The 17,370-nt window shown below is 35.0% G+C and overlaps 2 protein-coding genes across 2 annotated transcripts; both read right to left on the bottom strand.

The window, feature by feature from the left end:
- Window positions 1-432: 432 nt before the first annotated feature.
- LOC140746487 (pickpocket protein 28) lies at window positions 433-5,876 on the bottom strand. The gene is made up of 14 exons (XM_073078639.1): window positions 5,826-5,876; window positions 5,638-5,727; window positions 4,914-5,038; window positions 4,105-4,311; window positions 3,603-3,723; window positions 3,183-3,331; window positions 2,824-2,936; window positions 2,606-2,694; window positions 2,179-2,363; window positions 1,873-1,958; window positions 1,718-1,792; window positions 1,334-1,475; window positions 866-957; window positions 433-595 (listed from the first exon to the last, which is right to left on the bottom strand). The coding sequence occupies exons 1-14, from the start codon at window positions 5,874-5,876 to the stop codon at window positions 462-464; spliced, it is 1,659 nt and encodes a 552-aa protein (XP_072934740.1). The 3' UTR covers window positions 433-461.
- Window positions 5,877-7,682: 1,806 nt separating this feature from the next.
- On the bottom strand, window positions 7,683-16,125 carry CPH31 (cuticular protein hypothetical 31). Its single transcript, XM_073078386.1, has 2 exons — window positions 15,965-16,125; window positions 7,683-8,643 (listed from the first exon to the last, which is right to left on the bottom strand). The coding sequence occupies exons 1-2, from the start codon at window positions 15,974-15,976 to the stop codon at window positions 7,969-7,971; spliced, it is 687 nt and encodes a 228-aa protein (XP_072934487.1). The 5' UTR covers window positions 15,977-16,125; the 3' UTR covers window positions 7,683-7,968.
- Window positions 16,126-17,370: the final 1,245 nt, after the last annotated feature.

Genomic DNA, 17,370 nt, shown 5'->3' on the forward strand with positions numbered 1-17,370 from the left:
CAAAAAAATGATGACGTCATTTCGCCCCGATTAGCGTTTTAGACAAGATGGCCGACTCCATTATTTTATACTTTTATTTTATTGAAAATGTAATGAATCCTAAAGTTTTTGTTAAAACTGGGCTATTTTTAGTTTTTTTTATTTTTAAATAATTTATTCTTCGATTTTTACCCGACTGCCAAGGAAGGGTTATTCAATACTGTCATCATGCCCATTGTCAGTGTAATTGAAATAGTTTTATGACTGCTTCTTTATTCTGTAAAAAATATGATTAGTAGTAATATTGTGATATTTTAAAGTATATTAAAATTGGCTATCATACTTTGACTATTATTTAAATTCACAAATGTCTGGTAACTTTAACTCAAGCGGGGTCTATAAATTTCGTTTTTCTACTACTACTCCATGATTTTTATGTATGAAAACAATTATTGTTTGTAAATATGTGTTTCTACTTACGATTACTTAAGGAATGGGCGTGTAGAACGTCCCCTTCTCAAAGAGCATAAGGCTCGTAGGGTGAGATAGTAGAACAGCTCTACCGCACTCATCACACTGAATCCCATGCAAAGGCCAAGTAAACCACCGGTGTTCGCTGTAGACATATTTTCGACCAATTACATTTGTTGTGGACACCTATTTTTATTATAAATTTAAACAGAATTATTAGCTTTTTACGGATAAAAATGCAGCCATCATCGCCTTTCAGAAAAGATTTAAATTATCACCAAAATTATAGTGGAAGTTTTTTAACATGTAACAATTGAAAAACTAGAAATAATATGTATAGACCATAGATTAGTAGTATAGATTAGAATTTTAAATAGAAAAATGAAATGCGCAAGAGTTCTAAGTGGGTACTTACAAAGAAATTCGGTGAGGCCAAATATTTCACCTTTTGTTAATCTCATAAATGCATTGTCTTCGAAGTAAAAATGTATAACTAACATATTGTTTCTGCAAAATTTGAAAGTATGGATTAAGTTTTAATATCTTAAGACTACTTATAATCAGGCGCTTCATGTTTATTGGGTGCTTCAATGTTATAAAAAATTAGAAAGGACATTTATGGTACTCCTAAATTTAAGAATTACCTACAGGTAGGTAGGTACAAAATATATATTTTTTTGCTGTAGGTTCTTATTTAGGTCCATTCAATTTGAAATTATTATAAAAGTTGATTCTTATTTAGAAAGAAATATTAAATTTCAAGTAAATTACGACTTTCTCTGCGGGAAAACTAGCTACTTTATTCTAAAAACATTACGCATACGGACAACGGCAACACTAAATTATCATCATCATCGAAGTTATTAGGCAATAATTTCCTTACACAAAATACTCCGGTGTCTTGTTGGTAAGGTATTGCGCGTATTGTCCGAAAAGCGCCTTGTTGAGTGGAGCCGAGCTTAATCGCTCTACGTATGAAATCTCTGTGCACGCGGGCAGACATTCCTCGCACGCGCGCGCACGGCCTGCGTATTTCATGTATTTTTATGGGTAATCGTTTAAACATCATCATAAAGTCATTAAATAACCATTGAGATTTTGCCTGGTCGGGAATCGAACCTAGTATCTGTAGTACACCTACTGCTAGTTACACAAACGTGGCATGTAGATTTATAGCTTATGTATGTAGGTATCTTAGTGGTAGGAAACTGAACTGACTTAGGATTTGTTTACTTTAGGATTGTGTTGCCATTTCGTGCTTACTGACCTTCCGGCATATATTTTCTCAAGTTATTGTAACATTTGGCGTCCGCTTTTCCACATACACGTGTGGTTTTGTTTTCTGAAAGATAAGATTTCTTACTATTTGCAAGTTCGAAGTAGGATTCATGATATGTATGTAAGGGTTTATTAAGTGCTTACTTGGCATATAATACAGAACGCATTTGCACAAATCCAGCATAATTCGTGCTTCGCATTCCATTTCACAGTTTTTTAATGTGTACGTTCTGTAGAAGAAATTAGTATAATTCGTTTACTTATATTATATTGTTTCTAGTTAGTTTTATTAAGTACTAGGTAGGCACTACCGTTACTACATGCATTTTCTAAAAAAATACCTACCAATCCACGAACTAGCTTTACGTAGGTACTTACTTGTGTTTATTAGCAACTTAATGCTTTTTTTAATATTTAAATGTTCCTATCAAGTTAGTTATCAAACTTTACCTATAGAATACTAAATCTATTTCGCTAGAGAACAGACAGAGTCGTTTGTCGATGTCGATGTATCGGAGCGCGGGCTGGGCGTCCAGGATCCTCGGCTGGATGGCGGCGCGAGCTTCGATGCCGGGACCGTAGATCTCGCCAAGTTTCGCTATCTTTGGGGTTTCGGTGGGATTGTGCAAAAGTATCTGAAATGTTTGGCATGAAACATTTAATGCAACGTTGGTATTGGTAATTTAAATAGGTCCAACGAATTTTCCAGTTACCTATCTACCTATTTAAGAGTACTATGCTTAATCGTGTATTTCAAGAAAATCTTTAAAATTATCAGTAAATCGGAGAACATTTTCTAAATAATAAATTTTAATAGAATTGAAAAACAAGAATATTGATTTGCAAATTAAAATGCTTTCTAAATATATAAACCTACCTTGAAGCCTGTACTTTTGGTTGAAGCACAGTAGTATTCAGCAATATTAGCATCCAACACAAGCGTCAAGCCATGATCAGTGCCTACACCTTGATTGCATGAAATAAAGATTTTTTCAATTATTTTTATTAATCCAATTTATTCCAATTGATTAATCCGAATGCATCCAATTTTATAGACATTATAATGGCTGGTAATGAGTACTTGCATAGGGTTACCTTTCGGTTTCCATGGAAATCCATCAGAAGGAGCATCATCTGGGTAACCGTGTTCAGCGGTCCAGTCTACCGCGGGAGACGGGAAGGTTAGATTAAGATCATTTAAATCTTTTCTAAAAAATATACAATGCTCTGTCAGGAATAATATTAAAAACAAGTTTAGAATTTGTGACGGACTACTATGAATCAGGACCTAGATGGTTTTTAGGTAGCCCCAGTTACACATGTATGAAATGTAGAGTCCGAGAGGACTAAACCACTTGCCTTATTATTTAAAATTAGAGATATAAAGGTTTAGAGAGGAACGGAAGCTTGAGTCGACGAAGTGGCAGTAAATTACTATTATCAACGGTACTTACGGGTTGTGGAACATCATTTCGCGGTGAACTACATTGAAAGTGCAGCAGAGACCTTCGTCCGTGAGCTGGGCGTTGAATAGATCCTGGCAACTCATTTCTACAGAATCCCAGAAACACCTAGCTAACATCTCGTTACACGGTTGGGTTATCTATAAACATTTGATAGTATTATCATCACTGCTACGTCATTTTTCTAGTTCTAGATATTGGTAAAAATAAATATTGGTGGAAGTAATAAAATTTGTTTCATCTATTAGTCTACCGGAATACGTCCGCGTCTATTAATGATTTACCTACCTTACAATTAATTTTTAGTAGGTATTAAGTACGAGGATAAACTTAAATAAATATTATAACATCCATGGAAATTTAGCTTGGTTTTATGGGATCTATGTGGTGGGATGTCAATTATATACTAACATTAATGAGAAATGACCGTGTGTGGTCCCAGTCAGCACTTTCGGCTAGTTCATCTTCAAAAAGGTCAACATCAGCCTGACTCGAACATAAACTCTCCAGCAGCTTCTTATCCACTGATGATCTACAAATATAATAAATACAGTAATGCGATTTGTCCCAATACCAGGTACACCTTCCACCAACATGTTACGTGAGATTTTATTAGTATGTGCAAATATCTATTATTCCCATCTCAATTTCTATGTTATGAATAAGAATATCCTCGACGATTTCAAAAACACTGTATACCTATAAAATAATTTTAAATTTCCATTATGCTTCAAGTGCCATAAAAACTCTCTGGTGCGGGTAAGGCAGCTAGATAATGATATAGGTATCATGGATTTTAATTTTAGTCTCCAGGGTTAGCACCACTATTCAGCGATACTGAGTCTAAATGTTATCCGAGTGGTCTGTTTAACATAGGTATTGTGTAAACGACCCGGCTATTTTCTCTACGTACCCGTAATGTCTGTAACGTTCTGCTACTGATTTCTTGGCCTGGTTTATGTTACAGATGGTTAACGCTGGAAAAGGCAAGTCCTTGAGCGGCATGTTCTCAGGATTGATGCTCACTATCATCGGCGTCATGCGCCATTTTGCGTATACGTTCAGGATGAAAAAAGCCGCACAAAATAATGAACTGCCGAATGCAACCAGCCAGAAAAATCTGCAAATATTTGACAAATAAGGACAGAGGATATGCATGTTATTTATAAGTTAAGATTTTTCGAATTATGCTCGTATCTACATCAGAAAGTGTAGCCCATTCGGTAAACTACTTCGTCTGCTGAGGGTCTGTTGATTGTCAGCGTTGGTTAAGATTAAAGTCTATTGCCATCTATTGCGAACGACTTCGGTAACCAACTTGCATATGCTTGCTACTCGGACATAACGTTCGAGTCAGGAACAAAATTTCTTGATCAATTTCCTCTCCGGACTACTCATAAAAAGGATGCTTTTTAATGAAGCCTTGCGATATAACGAGGTGTGAGTAGCCTTGATCGTGATTATTACTATTATTAAAACGACTAGGTTGATACGCGCTTTCGGGAAAGCAAATTTACCTCACGACCTGGTGTAAATGAATATGTAAAATGTATGCGGTCGGCACGGGTCTCATCTCGTAATATGGACAAGTCTGAAGTATATCGGTTGTGGTTCAACAGTCCTCCAGGAGTATGTGTATCGTGAGCTTTAACTTAACATGTGACTGCACTCCAAATACTTCCAATATATTTTCTAGAAGTTTTGTTAATACTATTAACTTACCTTTCAAACCAGGTCAACTTCTTTTCCCCAACATATCGAAGACCGTGCAAAGTGGAAGTGCTTAAATACTCCCGTAAATCGTTGTTAAAAGTTTCGTATCCTGGGAAGGAGCGTGATGGTCTTTCCTGCATACAATTCACGTATTAAGTACGATATTAAGTAGATATTATATATGATATTGATATTTATTTTAATATATGACCTCACGCTCATACTAGGAAATAAGTATCTTGCTAAGTACTAAATTGGGAAGTAGCAACTCTACCTAATGTAGTCGTTTGTGTTCATGACTACCGTATAATTATTAAAAAAACTTTAATGTGAAATTATGGCTGTGTAAATATGACATTATGAGACTATTCTTGATTTTTAAATGCAGGTGCATTAGGTATACCTACAGTTTAAGTAGGAAGGCTGATATTTATATTAATTAGGTAGGTATTTATTTATTTCCTTTATTGCCACGTGCTTAAGGCTTGCTTGCATAGGCTTATTTCTTTAGTCCCTACCTATACTTCATCGAGTAAATATTTTAGTAAATTACAACTAAATAAGCGGTGTAGTTTAAATTATGTTTGATTACCTAAACTATATTTGATTATGGGAACAACAAACAGCTTTTAATACCTGTAATTCATTAACATTTTGCGACTACCCTTGAATGTTCAATCTTGCTAAGTGTGCTGCGTTATGGATAAAGGAATTTATGACATGAAAAACTTACTTCACTTTTGCTTCTACTCTTTGGTTTGTAGACATTCCAGTTGTACCATCGTGTAGGATTTGCGTTTTCATTTGTTAACCAGTAATTTTCCTTATATAGGATTTAAAAAAAAAAACAAAGAACATACAGTTTATCTTTTATCATTTCTTATTATCATTATATCAGTAGGTACATAGCAATAAACTTACCTTTTTATATGAAGTAGCGCCCGAATACGGTCCTTTGATTCCATGATTCATAGTTTCAAAGCTTACCTAGACGTTTCAGTGCGCTTGAAGTCGAAAGAACTTTAAAATGGTTGCCCGTAGGTAAGCAATAAATTAGTTGGCTGTAACCTAATTTCACATTGTCAATGTTTACAGCATGATCGGTTGATTGCGGTGGAGTGATAGATCGTCCTTGCGCCGCCTCTAACGCTGGCTTTCGAAGGCAAAATTACACATTTCCAACCATTCGTCGTCCGATCTTATCCAAGTAATTATTAGCCTAGTTAGTTGTAAATTACTTTGAGACCTCTATTATCAATAGGTTTTGATTTGGAATTTCAAGATTGAAGTAGTAAACGGGTATGCTGTCCACCTGATGGTAAGTGGTCACTGCCGCCCATCCTTGACCAACTTCACATACAATAGGGTTTATCTAAAGCCGATCACAGATGCATTTCTTCCCATGTAATAATTATTATCCTGTAATATTAAGTCAATATTTTAGGTTCATGAAGACTAAGATTTGCCTCATAATATGTAAGTCAGTCGTCAGTCGTGTTTTTATAAACTGAAAATAGAGCCTTTATATTCTACCTGTACAATAAATAAAGAGCTTGTAAAATTCTTTAGACTGATCACAATTTAAAATTCTTAAAGAATTCCTTTAAGATTTTATTTTTTAAAAACATTCTTTACGGTACAGTTTCTAATTAAAAGTTTTTAGAACAGTCTTATGAGTGTTTGAGATTTTTCTTGTACAATCACGTAAGACGTTAAAAATCATACTGTATAAAAATGTATTTGTGTGCTGTATCAGAGAATACATAATAATCCTCTACATAAAACTCTACATAAATCTATAGATATATTTTTACCACTGACATTTTAAAATAGAGACACACCTTCTGATAAAAAACTTGAGAGGGGACAAAGTATTCGAGGCGATTTATAATTATATATTTTAAGATTGAACGACGACTAAAAATAATACCTAAATTCGGTATGTACTGATCGACGGCTGACGTTTACGCAAGTAATAAAGTATTTTTACTAGGCAACGTTCCGTGCATAACTGTATGAAATTATGACCAATTTGGTGCCATTAAAAAGCGTTAATTTTGCATATCGATTGAGTTATCATAACCATCGGAATAATTGGATCGTGGTATTTCAGTGTGTCGTGTGTCATACAGTTTTATTCCATTAAATAGACCGGCACGAAATGTTTTATCATAACTATTATTATATTCAAATGTAACTTAGACGCCAGTATTAATTATGTATCAATAGGTGTATATTTGTGTCTTACATTACGCTTTTAGATATTGACACCTATGTTTTAAGATTACTTAACATTAAGGTTTTGATAAAAATGTAAAGTAATCGTTGGAACATGGCTCATAGTAATATTCCGCAGCAATGTTTACCTATTGTCAGAGCTTTTTGTAAAGCTCTTTCTGCATAGGGACAAAGTGATAGTGTCCTTCCACCTTCGAAGGTTGATGTTAAAAAAGAGTTTTCTAGCGATTTTGAATTCAATGCTGAATCCTTAAATGACAATAGAATTTGAATCTATATCCAATGTTATTTTTATTATGAATGTTGGTTTGTTTTCAAATTGACTCACTAGGTGCTTAACTAACATTGCCGCAGTCCTTACAGCTCATCAATAATGTTCATTAACTGTAGAATCTAAACACAAACTATTGTTGATTTAAGTACAATTTGTAGAGTGGACCTAAGCACCTAAGTACTGCATATTAATTAGTTTTTTAATGAATGGACCTGGGGAAACTTTTGTAAGCACATAGTATTTATGTACTAAATAATAACAAGTAATTAAATCGTTTTCCGTTTCATATATTTCGTTTATTACGCATACATATAATTATTTATTATGTACAAAATGTCCGTATAATAGAAATTTCTATATAAAAGTAACAAAAAGCCACAAGGAAAGGATAGGCTGACGCACTTGCACTTTAAATTTTCTAAGGAAGAGGAGATCGAAGGAAGAAGTGGGCAACCCGACGCGATCTAGGATAACACGGACTCGCGATCACCGGGACCCGAGTGTTGAACTGAGGAGAGTCTAGTGTGCCCGAGGAAGGAAGGGAGAAGAGTTTCACCAGTGGTTCTGGGGGTGGGCTGGGGCACCGTGGCCAGCTTGCGCGTGGGCGGCTAAGTGAGCGGCGCGCGCGGCGGCGACCTCGGGGGTGTCCAGGATACCGCTGCCGTCATGGGCCAGCCTGATCTCAGCGGGCTGGTGGGAGGGGTTGCCTTGCCATGAGGGAGCACCGTTCCACTGGTTGTGGGAGGGGGCGTTCCATTGGTTGTTAGCGGGAGCGTTCCACTGTTGGGCGGGCTTGGCGGCAGAGAGGGCGGCGAGGTGGGCAGCGCGGGCCTGGGCTACTTCGGGGGTCTCGGCGACGGGCGCGGGGCCACCAGCGTTCCATGCGGGGGCGGCGGGGGCACTGTTCCACTGGTTGTGAGCGGGGGCAGAGTTCCACTGGTTGTGAGCGGGGGCGTTCCACTGCTGGGCGGGGGCGCCGTTCCATCTGCCCTGGTCAGCGTGTTGCCAGTACTCTTCGTTGTCCCAACGGGGGTCGTAAGAGCCATCGTCATGGGGGTTGGGGTTGTTCTGGTTAGCCTGCTGGAGGGCGGAGAGGTGGGCGGCACGAGCTTGCGCTACCTCAGGGGTGTCGAGGATGTTGCGGCCATCCTGGGACAGCGCAATGTTGGCCGGGGGACCAACCCAGCCGGAGGCATGGGCTCCACACACGACAGCTAAGACGACCACCTGCAAAATTGAATAAGTGTTAAAATACTGTTACGTTTCTAATAAACTATTTATTTATAAGTTTTAAGACATGGTCCCGTCGACTATTGTATTGTAGTCGACCTCGAGTTCTAGTACTTGGAACTTGTTATATCCTTCATTAAGGATATATTATTCAAAGGTATTACTGCCGTAAAGGCTCTAATTGCTGGTTGCGTACTAGTTAAGGGCACTCTTATTATATCTGGGGCTTATCGTTATATTTACGTAATTGCAATTCTCTTAGATAAGTTGCCCTAGGATCAGGTGTCTTTTGCGCTATAGGCAGTTATCTGTCGTATTAAATCACGACAATTGGACACAAACATAGATCGCCTTTTGAATAAATTTGGATTTATGATTGTTTCTTGTCATTTATCTCCACTATAAATCCTTCGTCGTTGTCGTAATGACCCTCTGAGTTGACATAATTTTCGGGAGTATTTTCATGAATACTTTTTTTCAAAGCTCTAACATCTTCACTATTCCATAAATTCAACGGACAAATGCAAATGACAAATTTTCCATCGAAGCTTTTTGGAACTCGTAAAAGTCTTATAGTCTGACTCTACCTGTGTGTTCTAAAATTTGAACTAAATTGCTAGTAAATTTTGTTATAAACTGACGGTAATTTGTAAGATATCAATTAAGAGTAAACGTTATTAAAACAGTAATTACTATAAAGCTATATTAAAGTTGTTTTAATCCACTCTATGAGTTCATTTCCCGTCAGTAATTCTAATAAACTTACTGTATTGAAACTACTCAGTAGTTTGATAATTCAGGCATGGCGCGATACGATGATGATATACATCTATGTTTTACTATCATTGGCTAACAAAGTAACAGATAAATATGGTGGTAGACCACATATATAATGGTGATGTGATTAATACCAAAATTAAGTGTACTTTTGTTTAAGTAATATAAGAGGGAATGAAGTTTAGGTAGGCAAACGATACGCCAATAACATTGTCTAGTGTAAGAAAAATCATTATATCTGTAAGTACGCACAAAAATGTGCAAATTGAAATAAGTACACGAGCCGCTCTACGCCGCATTCCAACAAGACTAATTACCTCGAAGCAAGTGACCGCAAAAAGGCCCTTGATACACTTATAGATATCAATCAAATGCTAACCAATAGGTATTGACTTTCGAACGAGATCGAAGGTTTACCCGCTACATCCATAGTATTCAGAGCGTAATAAAATTGATGAAAATTTAATGAGATGAGTGCATAAGTATGGAATTTGCGGCGAGCCCGAGTTCAGAATCACGTAATGATGTCATGGCTTGCGGTTGGCTGAGCCCTAATTCTAATACCGAACGACTTGAATGCAACTTGATACGCCTTTGTTTACGTTTCGTATTGCTTGCTGTTCGTGACACTGAAACTAGCGATTGATTTACGATTTCAGACAAAAAATAACACATTTGCAATGACTTTATTTATTAATATGATGCTGTTTTATTTGCTTACGTTTATTAGGAATGAAGAACGGGGATTTATTTAGAAGTATACTTGTTTTGGTTACAGTTTAAATATAGTTTGAGTAGGTTTTTGATATTTATGCATTTTTAAAAACTATACCTTTTGTTTCTAATTGATTTAGATATACTCGTATGTACTGAAAAGTTCATCACCTTTATATTTTATCGAAATTATAATCTCTAATAACGTGGCCAAATTAAAGTTTAGTCAAACAATTTGTCGACATTGAACTATAATTACTTCTAATGTGTGCGTTGAGTACGCGCATTCTTGGAATGGGTATAAACGTGCAACAATTTTTATTATTAGATATACAATTACCTGTAGATTGTAGTACCGCACTTTAGAATTGACTTACTACTGAACTTTACGCAGTTAAAGGTATATTTTTATTTTCTTACGTTATGTAATTTGTGTTTTGGTATTTGGTGTATTTTACCAGTCATATACTTCATAAAGATATGGAGTAAAATGTTGTGAAATTGCAAAAGGTTTTATCATTGAATAATGGCTATGTACGGAGTACGTGTCGTTACATTATTTGTGATAAGATCGCTACACAATGCTTTAAGCTTTTAGAATACAGAAAAACGCAGATAGAGCATGAATATAAAGTTAAGTAGGAAAAAATACACTCTTATAAATAAGCTCAAGTAATTATATTTTCATAATATTTTATGTAATTTTTATTAATGTCATATCCTATGTTATCCCTAGTAATTATTCTCAGTCGTTATAACATCTATCGAATTTAAACATTATTTAGAAAGTTTTTATTTTCATTTTCATGTAGTCTATCTAGTTTTTTTTAATCTTTGTCTAAGCATATGTAGGCCGTTCTTGATTCGGTATGAGTCACGCATGGATAATGCATGTGCATGTCTCTGCGTGGACTGTCACATTTCATTTACTTAGGGAAAGCACGTTTCTGTTGTAGATACCTATATTTTGTTAGAAACATGCTGAATTTACGTGAGATCAGAATAAAATGTACTGTATAAATATTATATTTATCTTTTTCAGTAACCTCCGCTAGGTAATTCGAATGTGATTTATGGTGTCTATGTGTAGTCTTATATGGTTGTTAACTTTATATTTATCAAAGACATTTAAACCGCAATTGTTATTGAATCTCTTTGATATCAAAAGACGGTTTAATTCAAAAACATCATAAGGTGACAACATCGCACATAAACTCATATAATACCACACGTAGTCACCAGTACTCCAAATAAAAGTAAGTAAGCGTATAAGTGAATGGTATCAAGGTCTTAAGGCTGGTTGAAGGTCACGGAGCAGGAAGCCAGCCTTCCGGACCTGCCCACAGTCACATTCAGCGACTGGTTACCCTCGCATGTCAATTTGACATTTGCACATTGCTTTTAATTTCCTTTTAATATATGTAACAATATTTTAGGTTGATCAGGTTATATTGTTTATGTTATAGCTACGGCTTTATGAGGCATAAAAAGTAGATTTGTTCTGTATTACGGGTATTAAGTACTTCAATCGCATGTATTTTATATTCTACAGTAAAATAAAAGCTTATAAGGATAATAAGCTAATAAACAATGCAAGTAATTACTTGACGACACGACTATTCTCTTTTATTTAACCGTAAATTTTAATCGGAACATTAATCTGTAAACCGTGAAAATAGATTTTGTTACGTTTCATTGTTCGGAGTAATTCGTCAATAGTGGTGGGCGGTATAAATAGGTACAGGTAATTGGGATATCGACAGTGCGGGGCGGTGCGTGGGTTTGCCCTTCTAAAGCGGACTGCGGTGGAATGTAGACAAAAAGCAGTGAGTGGCGAGGCAAGCGACACCTAGACGTGATCCGGTAGGTGTGCCTGAGGTGGACCTTAAGGGTCCTCTACGAATTTACAATGATGATTACGTGATGCTGTCCATCAGGGCATAGTATGAAACGAAGAGGGGAGATTCTATCGTACAATTTGAATTTCTTTTTTGAAGGAGTTTCACTATTATTCGTACCCACAAAATTTTGCTCCTAGGAAAAGGTTTAGCTTAAGGTTTATTAAGTTGGGTGCGCTAACGGGGGATAAAGTCAAGCTATATTCTTTCTGTCTAGATTTTTTACCTTATTTTGTTATGCCTTCATATTTACTTATTACAAATGCATATTATTTCAGTTATGAAGATTAAGGCAGGAAAGTTTCTTTAAAAACAAATAAAAACGAATGGACTTTATGTCGAAAGATAAAACCATTTTGCGTTTTGAATATAAGCATCGATTTACAGTACTAACGAGCATTTTGACCCATCTATTAGGACGATGCAAATCGATAGACACGAGAACATCACTGGCAAATTGTTGACCGATTTTACATGCTTCGCGTGCAATCACGTCGTTACATTGTTTGTGCTATATTATAAAGAGGCAATCTTTGCTTACGTCACAATCAGTTAAGAAAATGAGTTTCAAATCAGGCGTTTTATTAACAAGATACCGAGATTATTTAAGACAGACATTAGCGATGATTTTAACGACTTCGAAAATGGAATATGATGCAGTCTAAATCATAACTAAGGAATTCATGCTATACGGAAGTTAATTTGAAAAAATACCGCGAGAAGAAAGATAATAAGTTACAACTGATAACCTTATTTCTTACCTTTTACGATACAAATGAAGTGAATAATAATTTCTAGGTGATTGTGAAGAGGTAGACCACCGGTCCAGTTGACATTGTAGGCATAAATGGAGCATGATCACTCGGGAGGATTTAATGGGCGATAGCTGTTTGCATTACCTTACTATATTCGGAGTTATTACGTAGGTGTCGTGCTTGCACCGTCAATTTTATTAAGTTTAAGTGCAGTGGCAATGACATTTCTTTATCGGAAATTTTATATATCTTTAATCTCGATCTTTAACGATACAGTATACTTTAAAAGTGACTTATATAATTTGATATACTGATATCGAATATAGATGACATTAAAAATGTAAGCAGCGTTTTTAGTTAATAATAGATGTGAGACTGGACCTTCTGCAGTTAAATTAGTCCGAAAATCTTGGGTAATGCATAGAGATAAGAGTGATTTAGTTCTTTTTACATAATAATGCCCAATATACAATTAATATATTTTAATTTAGGTATTTACCTTCTTATTCTGAGAGGAGACCCGTACCCAGCAGTGGGACAATAATGCGTTGATGACATGACATGACATACAGTTAATAATTAATATAACAAGAGTATAAAGCAACCATTGTTTATATAAAGGGAGAAAGTGGTTGGATAAATTAAAAAGCGGTACGTAGGCAAATTATAAAAATGCCTACGAAATTAAATTGGTGCAAAACTTAGATGGAAAGTTTATTATTTGTGGTACCTATATATTGTACGCATAGTTTATAGATACCATGCATACAACTAGATAGATAGTAGAAACTTTACTTTTACGGCACAAAGTATGCTTTTCCGATACTTTGACGTATATGGAGAGAAGCGTTTATACTAGTTAGTCGTGCTCTAGAAAAATGACAAATAAAGCGTAATGTGAGATACAAGCCAATTAGGTAAAAAAGGCAATAAACGGATTTCCATTATTTATAAGTGCCTATACGGTGGCTTTTTGCGAGAATGCATAGTAATAGGAATTTACTACGATATGTTGCCAGAATATTTAATATGCATAACAAATTGCTACTGTGGGCACACATATTGCATTTACACGTTAATTCTATGACAAAGAAAATATGCACAAGACATTCCAAAACAGAAAATTTTCTTGGCGGAAACAAATCATTATTTTACCAAGTTTCGTAGAGACGCTACGTACTACGTACCACGTAGAACGTAGCTGAAGATTCTATTTATGCATAGAATTGTCAACGTTCTTTATTTCTCATATCAAATTGCCATTTTAGTGTATAAGTTTTCCACATATTTATTATTTTTACGAAATTATTGTAAAAGTGAGTTTCTGGATAAAGTTACATAACAATATTTATAACTTATAGCCAAATTGGGAAACAATAATGCGTTCTAGGTATTTTATTACATTTCAACGGCATTTGTAGGGTCTAATAAAAGGGTGTTAGTGTAGATAAAATGCTTGATGGAACGTTGATAATGTTCTTACACAATTTAACTGTGAAGCATGACAAGATGTGATATAAAGATTAAACATATTATGACATCAAAGTGCCGTAAACAAGATGTTAGGCTGATTAATCGGACGGTTTGTGGGGCGAAATATCACGTTCTATTAATTTTTTTTTGTCTCTCAATTACTTTTTAGTTAAATGATAATATTAGGCGACACCATAAATAAATTTATGGAGCAGAAAGAAAATGATATTAATTTGAGCGGATTTCTAGTTATTATTGTTTAAGTTACCGTGGAAGAAATGAAAGTTTGGATATTTCTCTACGTTCTCTACGCGCTCTTCAAAAAACTTCTTTTACGTTATTAAAAAAAAATCTAGTGAATTATAGCAACCATTATTATATATTTAGCAACATATATACATAACAAATTTTAATGGTGCAAATGAAGCCTTGTTATTGCAATTTTTATCTCGTAGTTGGTCAACTTTCAGTGACATTGACACGTGTATGAAATCGAAGCTTGCTTGAAATCGATTTTTGCTCTGATTCATTTTGTGATTTAAGCCTTGTCGCAAAATATAACGAGCCAGTGAATTGAATTATGATGACAATGAGAATTTAGTAGTTTACTGTTTTTTCTTGTCATTTACAAATAGGAAGAAAATGATGGATATACAAAATTTAAAATACAAAGTAAGTCTTTCCATTGATATATTTCGATTTATAAAAATATATGGATCAATTTTAGGACGGTAAATGTATTATTTTAAGCAATTTAACTATTAAGCAAAGTAACTAAAAATCGTGACTGATATTGAATATTACAACACGGTAACGTGTGAAACAACAAGTGACAAGACGGTACAATTAATTACTATGTTAAAAGTGCTCCACATTGTCAGTATAATAATTAAAACTAAGCAAATATGAGTGATGCAAGTATCACAATGGTAATTTCGTGAATTTCGCACATGAGGAAATAAGTTTAGTAGAGCGCGTAGACCGATCGCAATGACAATGACCCGTAGTCGCGTGCGTCTACTGCAACTGGTAACTTATTTTTTCTTTAACAGCACCGCCTTCGTGCCGTACCATTTAACAACAATTATATTAATTGGCATAAACCGTTTATAAATGTGTAATCCACAAAATGACTGCAATGTAGATTGCACAAAGAAAATTTTCAAACAGTCTAATTTTTGACGACGAATTTACTGATTACGAATCATTAAAAGACGCGGAAAATATGAAATGAGAACAAAAGAAACATTGATACTAAAAAAATATAAGGGGATGTAAGAAATTATATTAATTTATTGGTCCGCCTATTTCATATGTCATGTTCCTCATACTACGCGGTTGTGAAAGAAACTGTTAGTGCATTTGTCAGAAATTAGGCTAGATACTTGTTACAAACGTAACAAGCTGGAGGTCAGGTATCCTGCGGCGTGCCCGCGTTGGGCAAGGCCCTGTTTGAAAACAAAGTGCAGCACAACTGGTTTTGTATATCAGATTAACAACTATAGATTAACTTATCGTAACCTGAAACCAATGCTGGCGCACCGTTCATAAATCGAAACTGTTTCGTTTTACTAGCCGATCTACGACACTTAATTACATTGTTTGGTTGTCAGAACAAACAATAACTTTACTCTAACGTATTCACCAAATTCACTAGTAACTTATAGAAGTAAGAAAAGCGTTTGATAGAAGATTACTCACCAAGAATTTCATTTTGTGATTAGTGATAAAGCACAGAAGGGAAGAGAAAGAAGAATTTATAAAAAAATAATATGAAATTTAACGATTTATAGCGCTACTGGAAGACTAGTATCTTCCAGGACTCGCTATGTCGAAGTGCAACTTGCGTCTGTTTGAAATGAGGGCGGGAGCGCGTTTATATACTTCGGCGCGTGCGCAGAGGGGGTGCGCGCAGGCCGTAGTTCTCGCACGTGAAAGTATTGGGACATGCCATTGATAATAGGCGAATATCATAGGTAGATATTTCAATGGCACTGATTTTGGGCTCGATTTATTGTATAATCTTAGTGATAGTATTTGTGCACGTTTGTATACATCATAGTTATCTAGCGACCAAGTTGTAAGGTCGTAAGGCTCTAAGTAGTCGATAAATTGCGATGTCAAATGTTATTTGTATTTCAAATGATAAGCATGTTTCCATTTTATTTTGAGCGTGTTGAGCGATATAAATTCAATTTAGAGTTTTGCAATGTGTTTGTGTTTAGGTAAAACTGTTGCATTAAAATGATGAAAGTACAAAAAAGGTTGTGAAAGTAAGGAAAATAGTTGTGTATTGCCCTTAATTTAGTGTTCTTGGCAATAACTCTTATGTGAAACTCTCATGTGTATTACGTGTTTTGATACATTCTTGTTAATTAATTACACAGATGGTATCTAAAAGATTAAGCATTGATGTATAAAGATACCTACCTAATAATTTTTAGTTTAAAAATCCACTACGCTATGTAGCAAAAGAATTTCTAAGCTATAATTTACTTAGATTCCATCATTAGTATTAGCTTCGTTTAGACTGTTTGAGGTGTTTAGAATTTATTTTTATTTTTGTAAGATAATTTATATTTTAATGTGAGGTAAAATATAAATAAGCATGCTTTTTGTAGGTATATTCTTTATGTTTATGATCAATTATTTCAAAAGTTTCTATATCCGTATTTTTATAGGTATTACAATAATTTTTGGTTGAGAAAACATATATGTAGCATATTAAATAAAATTATTTGTTTACTGTGAAACAATTAGGCTTTTTAGTATTTGTATGTTCTTTTTCCATTTATTTTATATTTTTACTCGACTGCCACAGACGGGTAATATTTTACAAGCGGCATGGGGTAGTGTAGGTATATAATATTTCTTGGCAAGCTTTGAGCTATATCTCATGGCTCAACGGACTTTAACAATATAATTATAAGAAATCCTACCGATATTATGTTTTCTACAGCGACCTGTACTTCATATTTTTAAAACATAAAACTATTAATTTCATTATCATACTTCTTCGTTTGTCCTTTTCAGTTAATTATTTTAATTATGGCTTCGCTGTAGGCATATCTTACTTAACTGGCATTGGGTCCACTGGCAATGCCGTA

Source organism: Epargyreus clarus, unplaced genomic scaffold, assembly GCF_041222505.1.
Source record: "Epargyreus clarus isolate Ecla_fem2 unplaced genomic scaffold, WU_Ecla_fem_2.2 ptg000012l, whole genome shotgun sequence".
Lineage (NCBI taxonomy): Eukaryota > Metazoa > Arthropoda > Insecta > Lepidoptera > Hesperiidae > Epargyreus > Epargyreus clarus.

Excerpts from the sequence above, each read along its gene's own strand:
- LOC140746487 (XM_073078639.1), bottom strand. The coding sequence starts at position 5,876 with ATGAATCATGGAATCAAAGGACCGTATTCGGGCGCTACTTCATATAAA. Across the intron at positions 4,312-4,913 it reads AAGTTGACCTGGTTTGAAAG|ATTTTTCTGGCTGGTTGCAT; the intron begins GTAAGTTAATAG and ends AAATATTTGCAG. Across the intron at positions 3,332-3,602 it reads CACGGTCATTTCTCATTAAT|ATAACCCAACCGTGTAACGA; the intron begins GTTAGTATATAA and ends AAATGTTTATAG.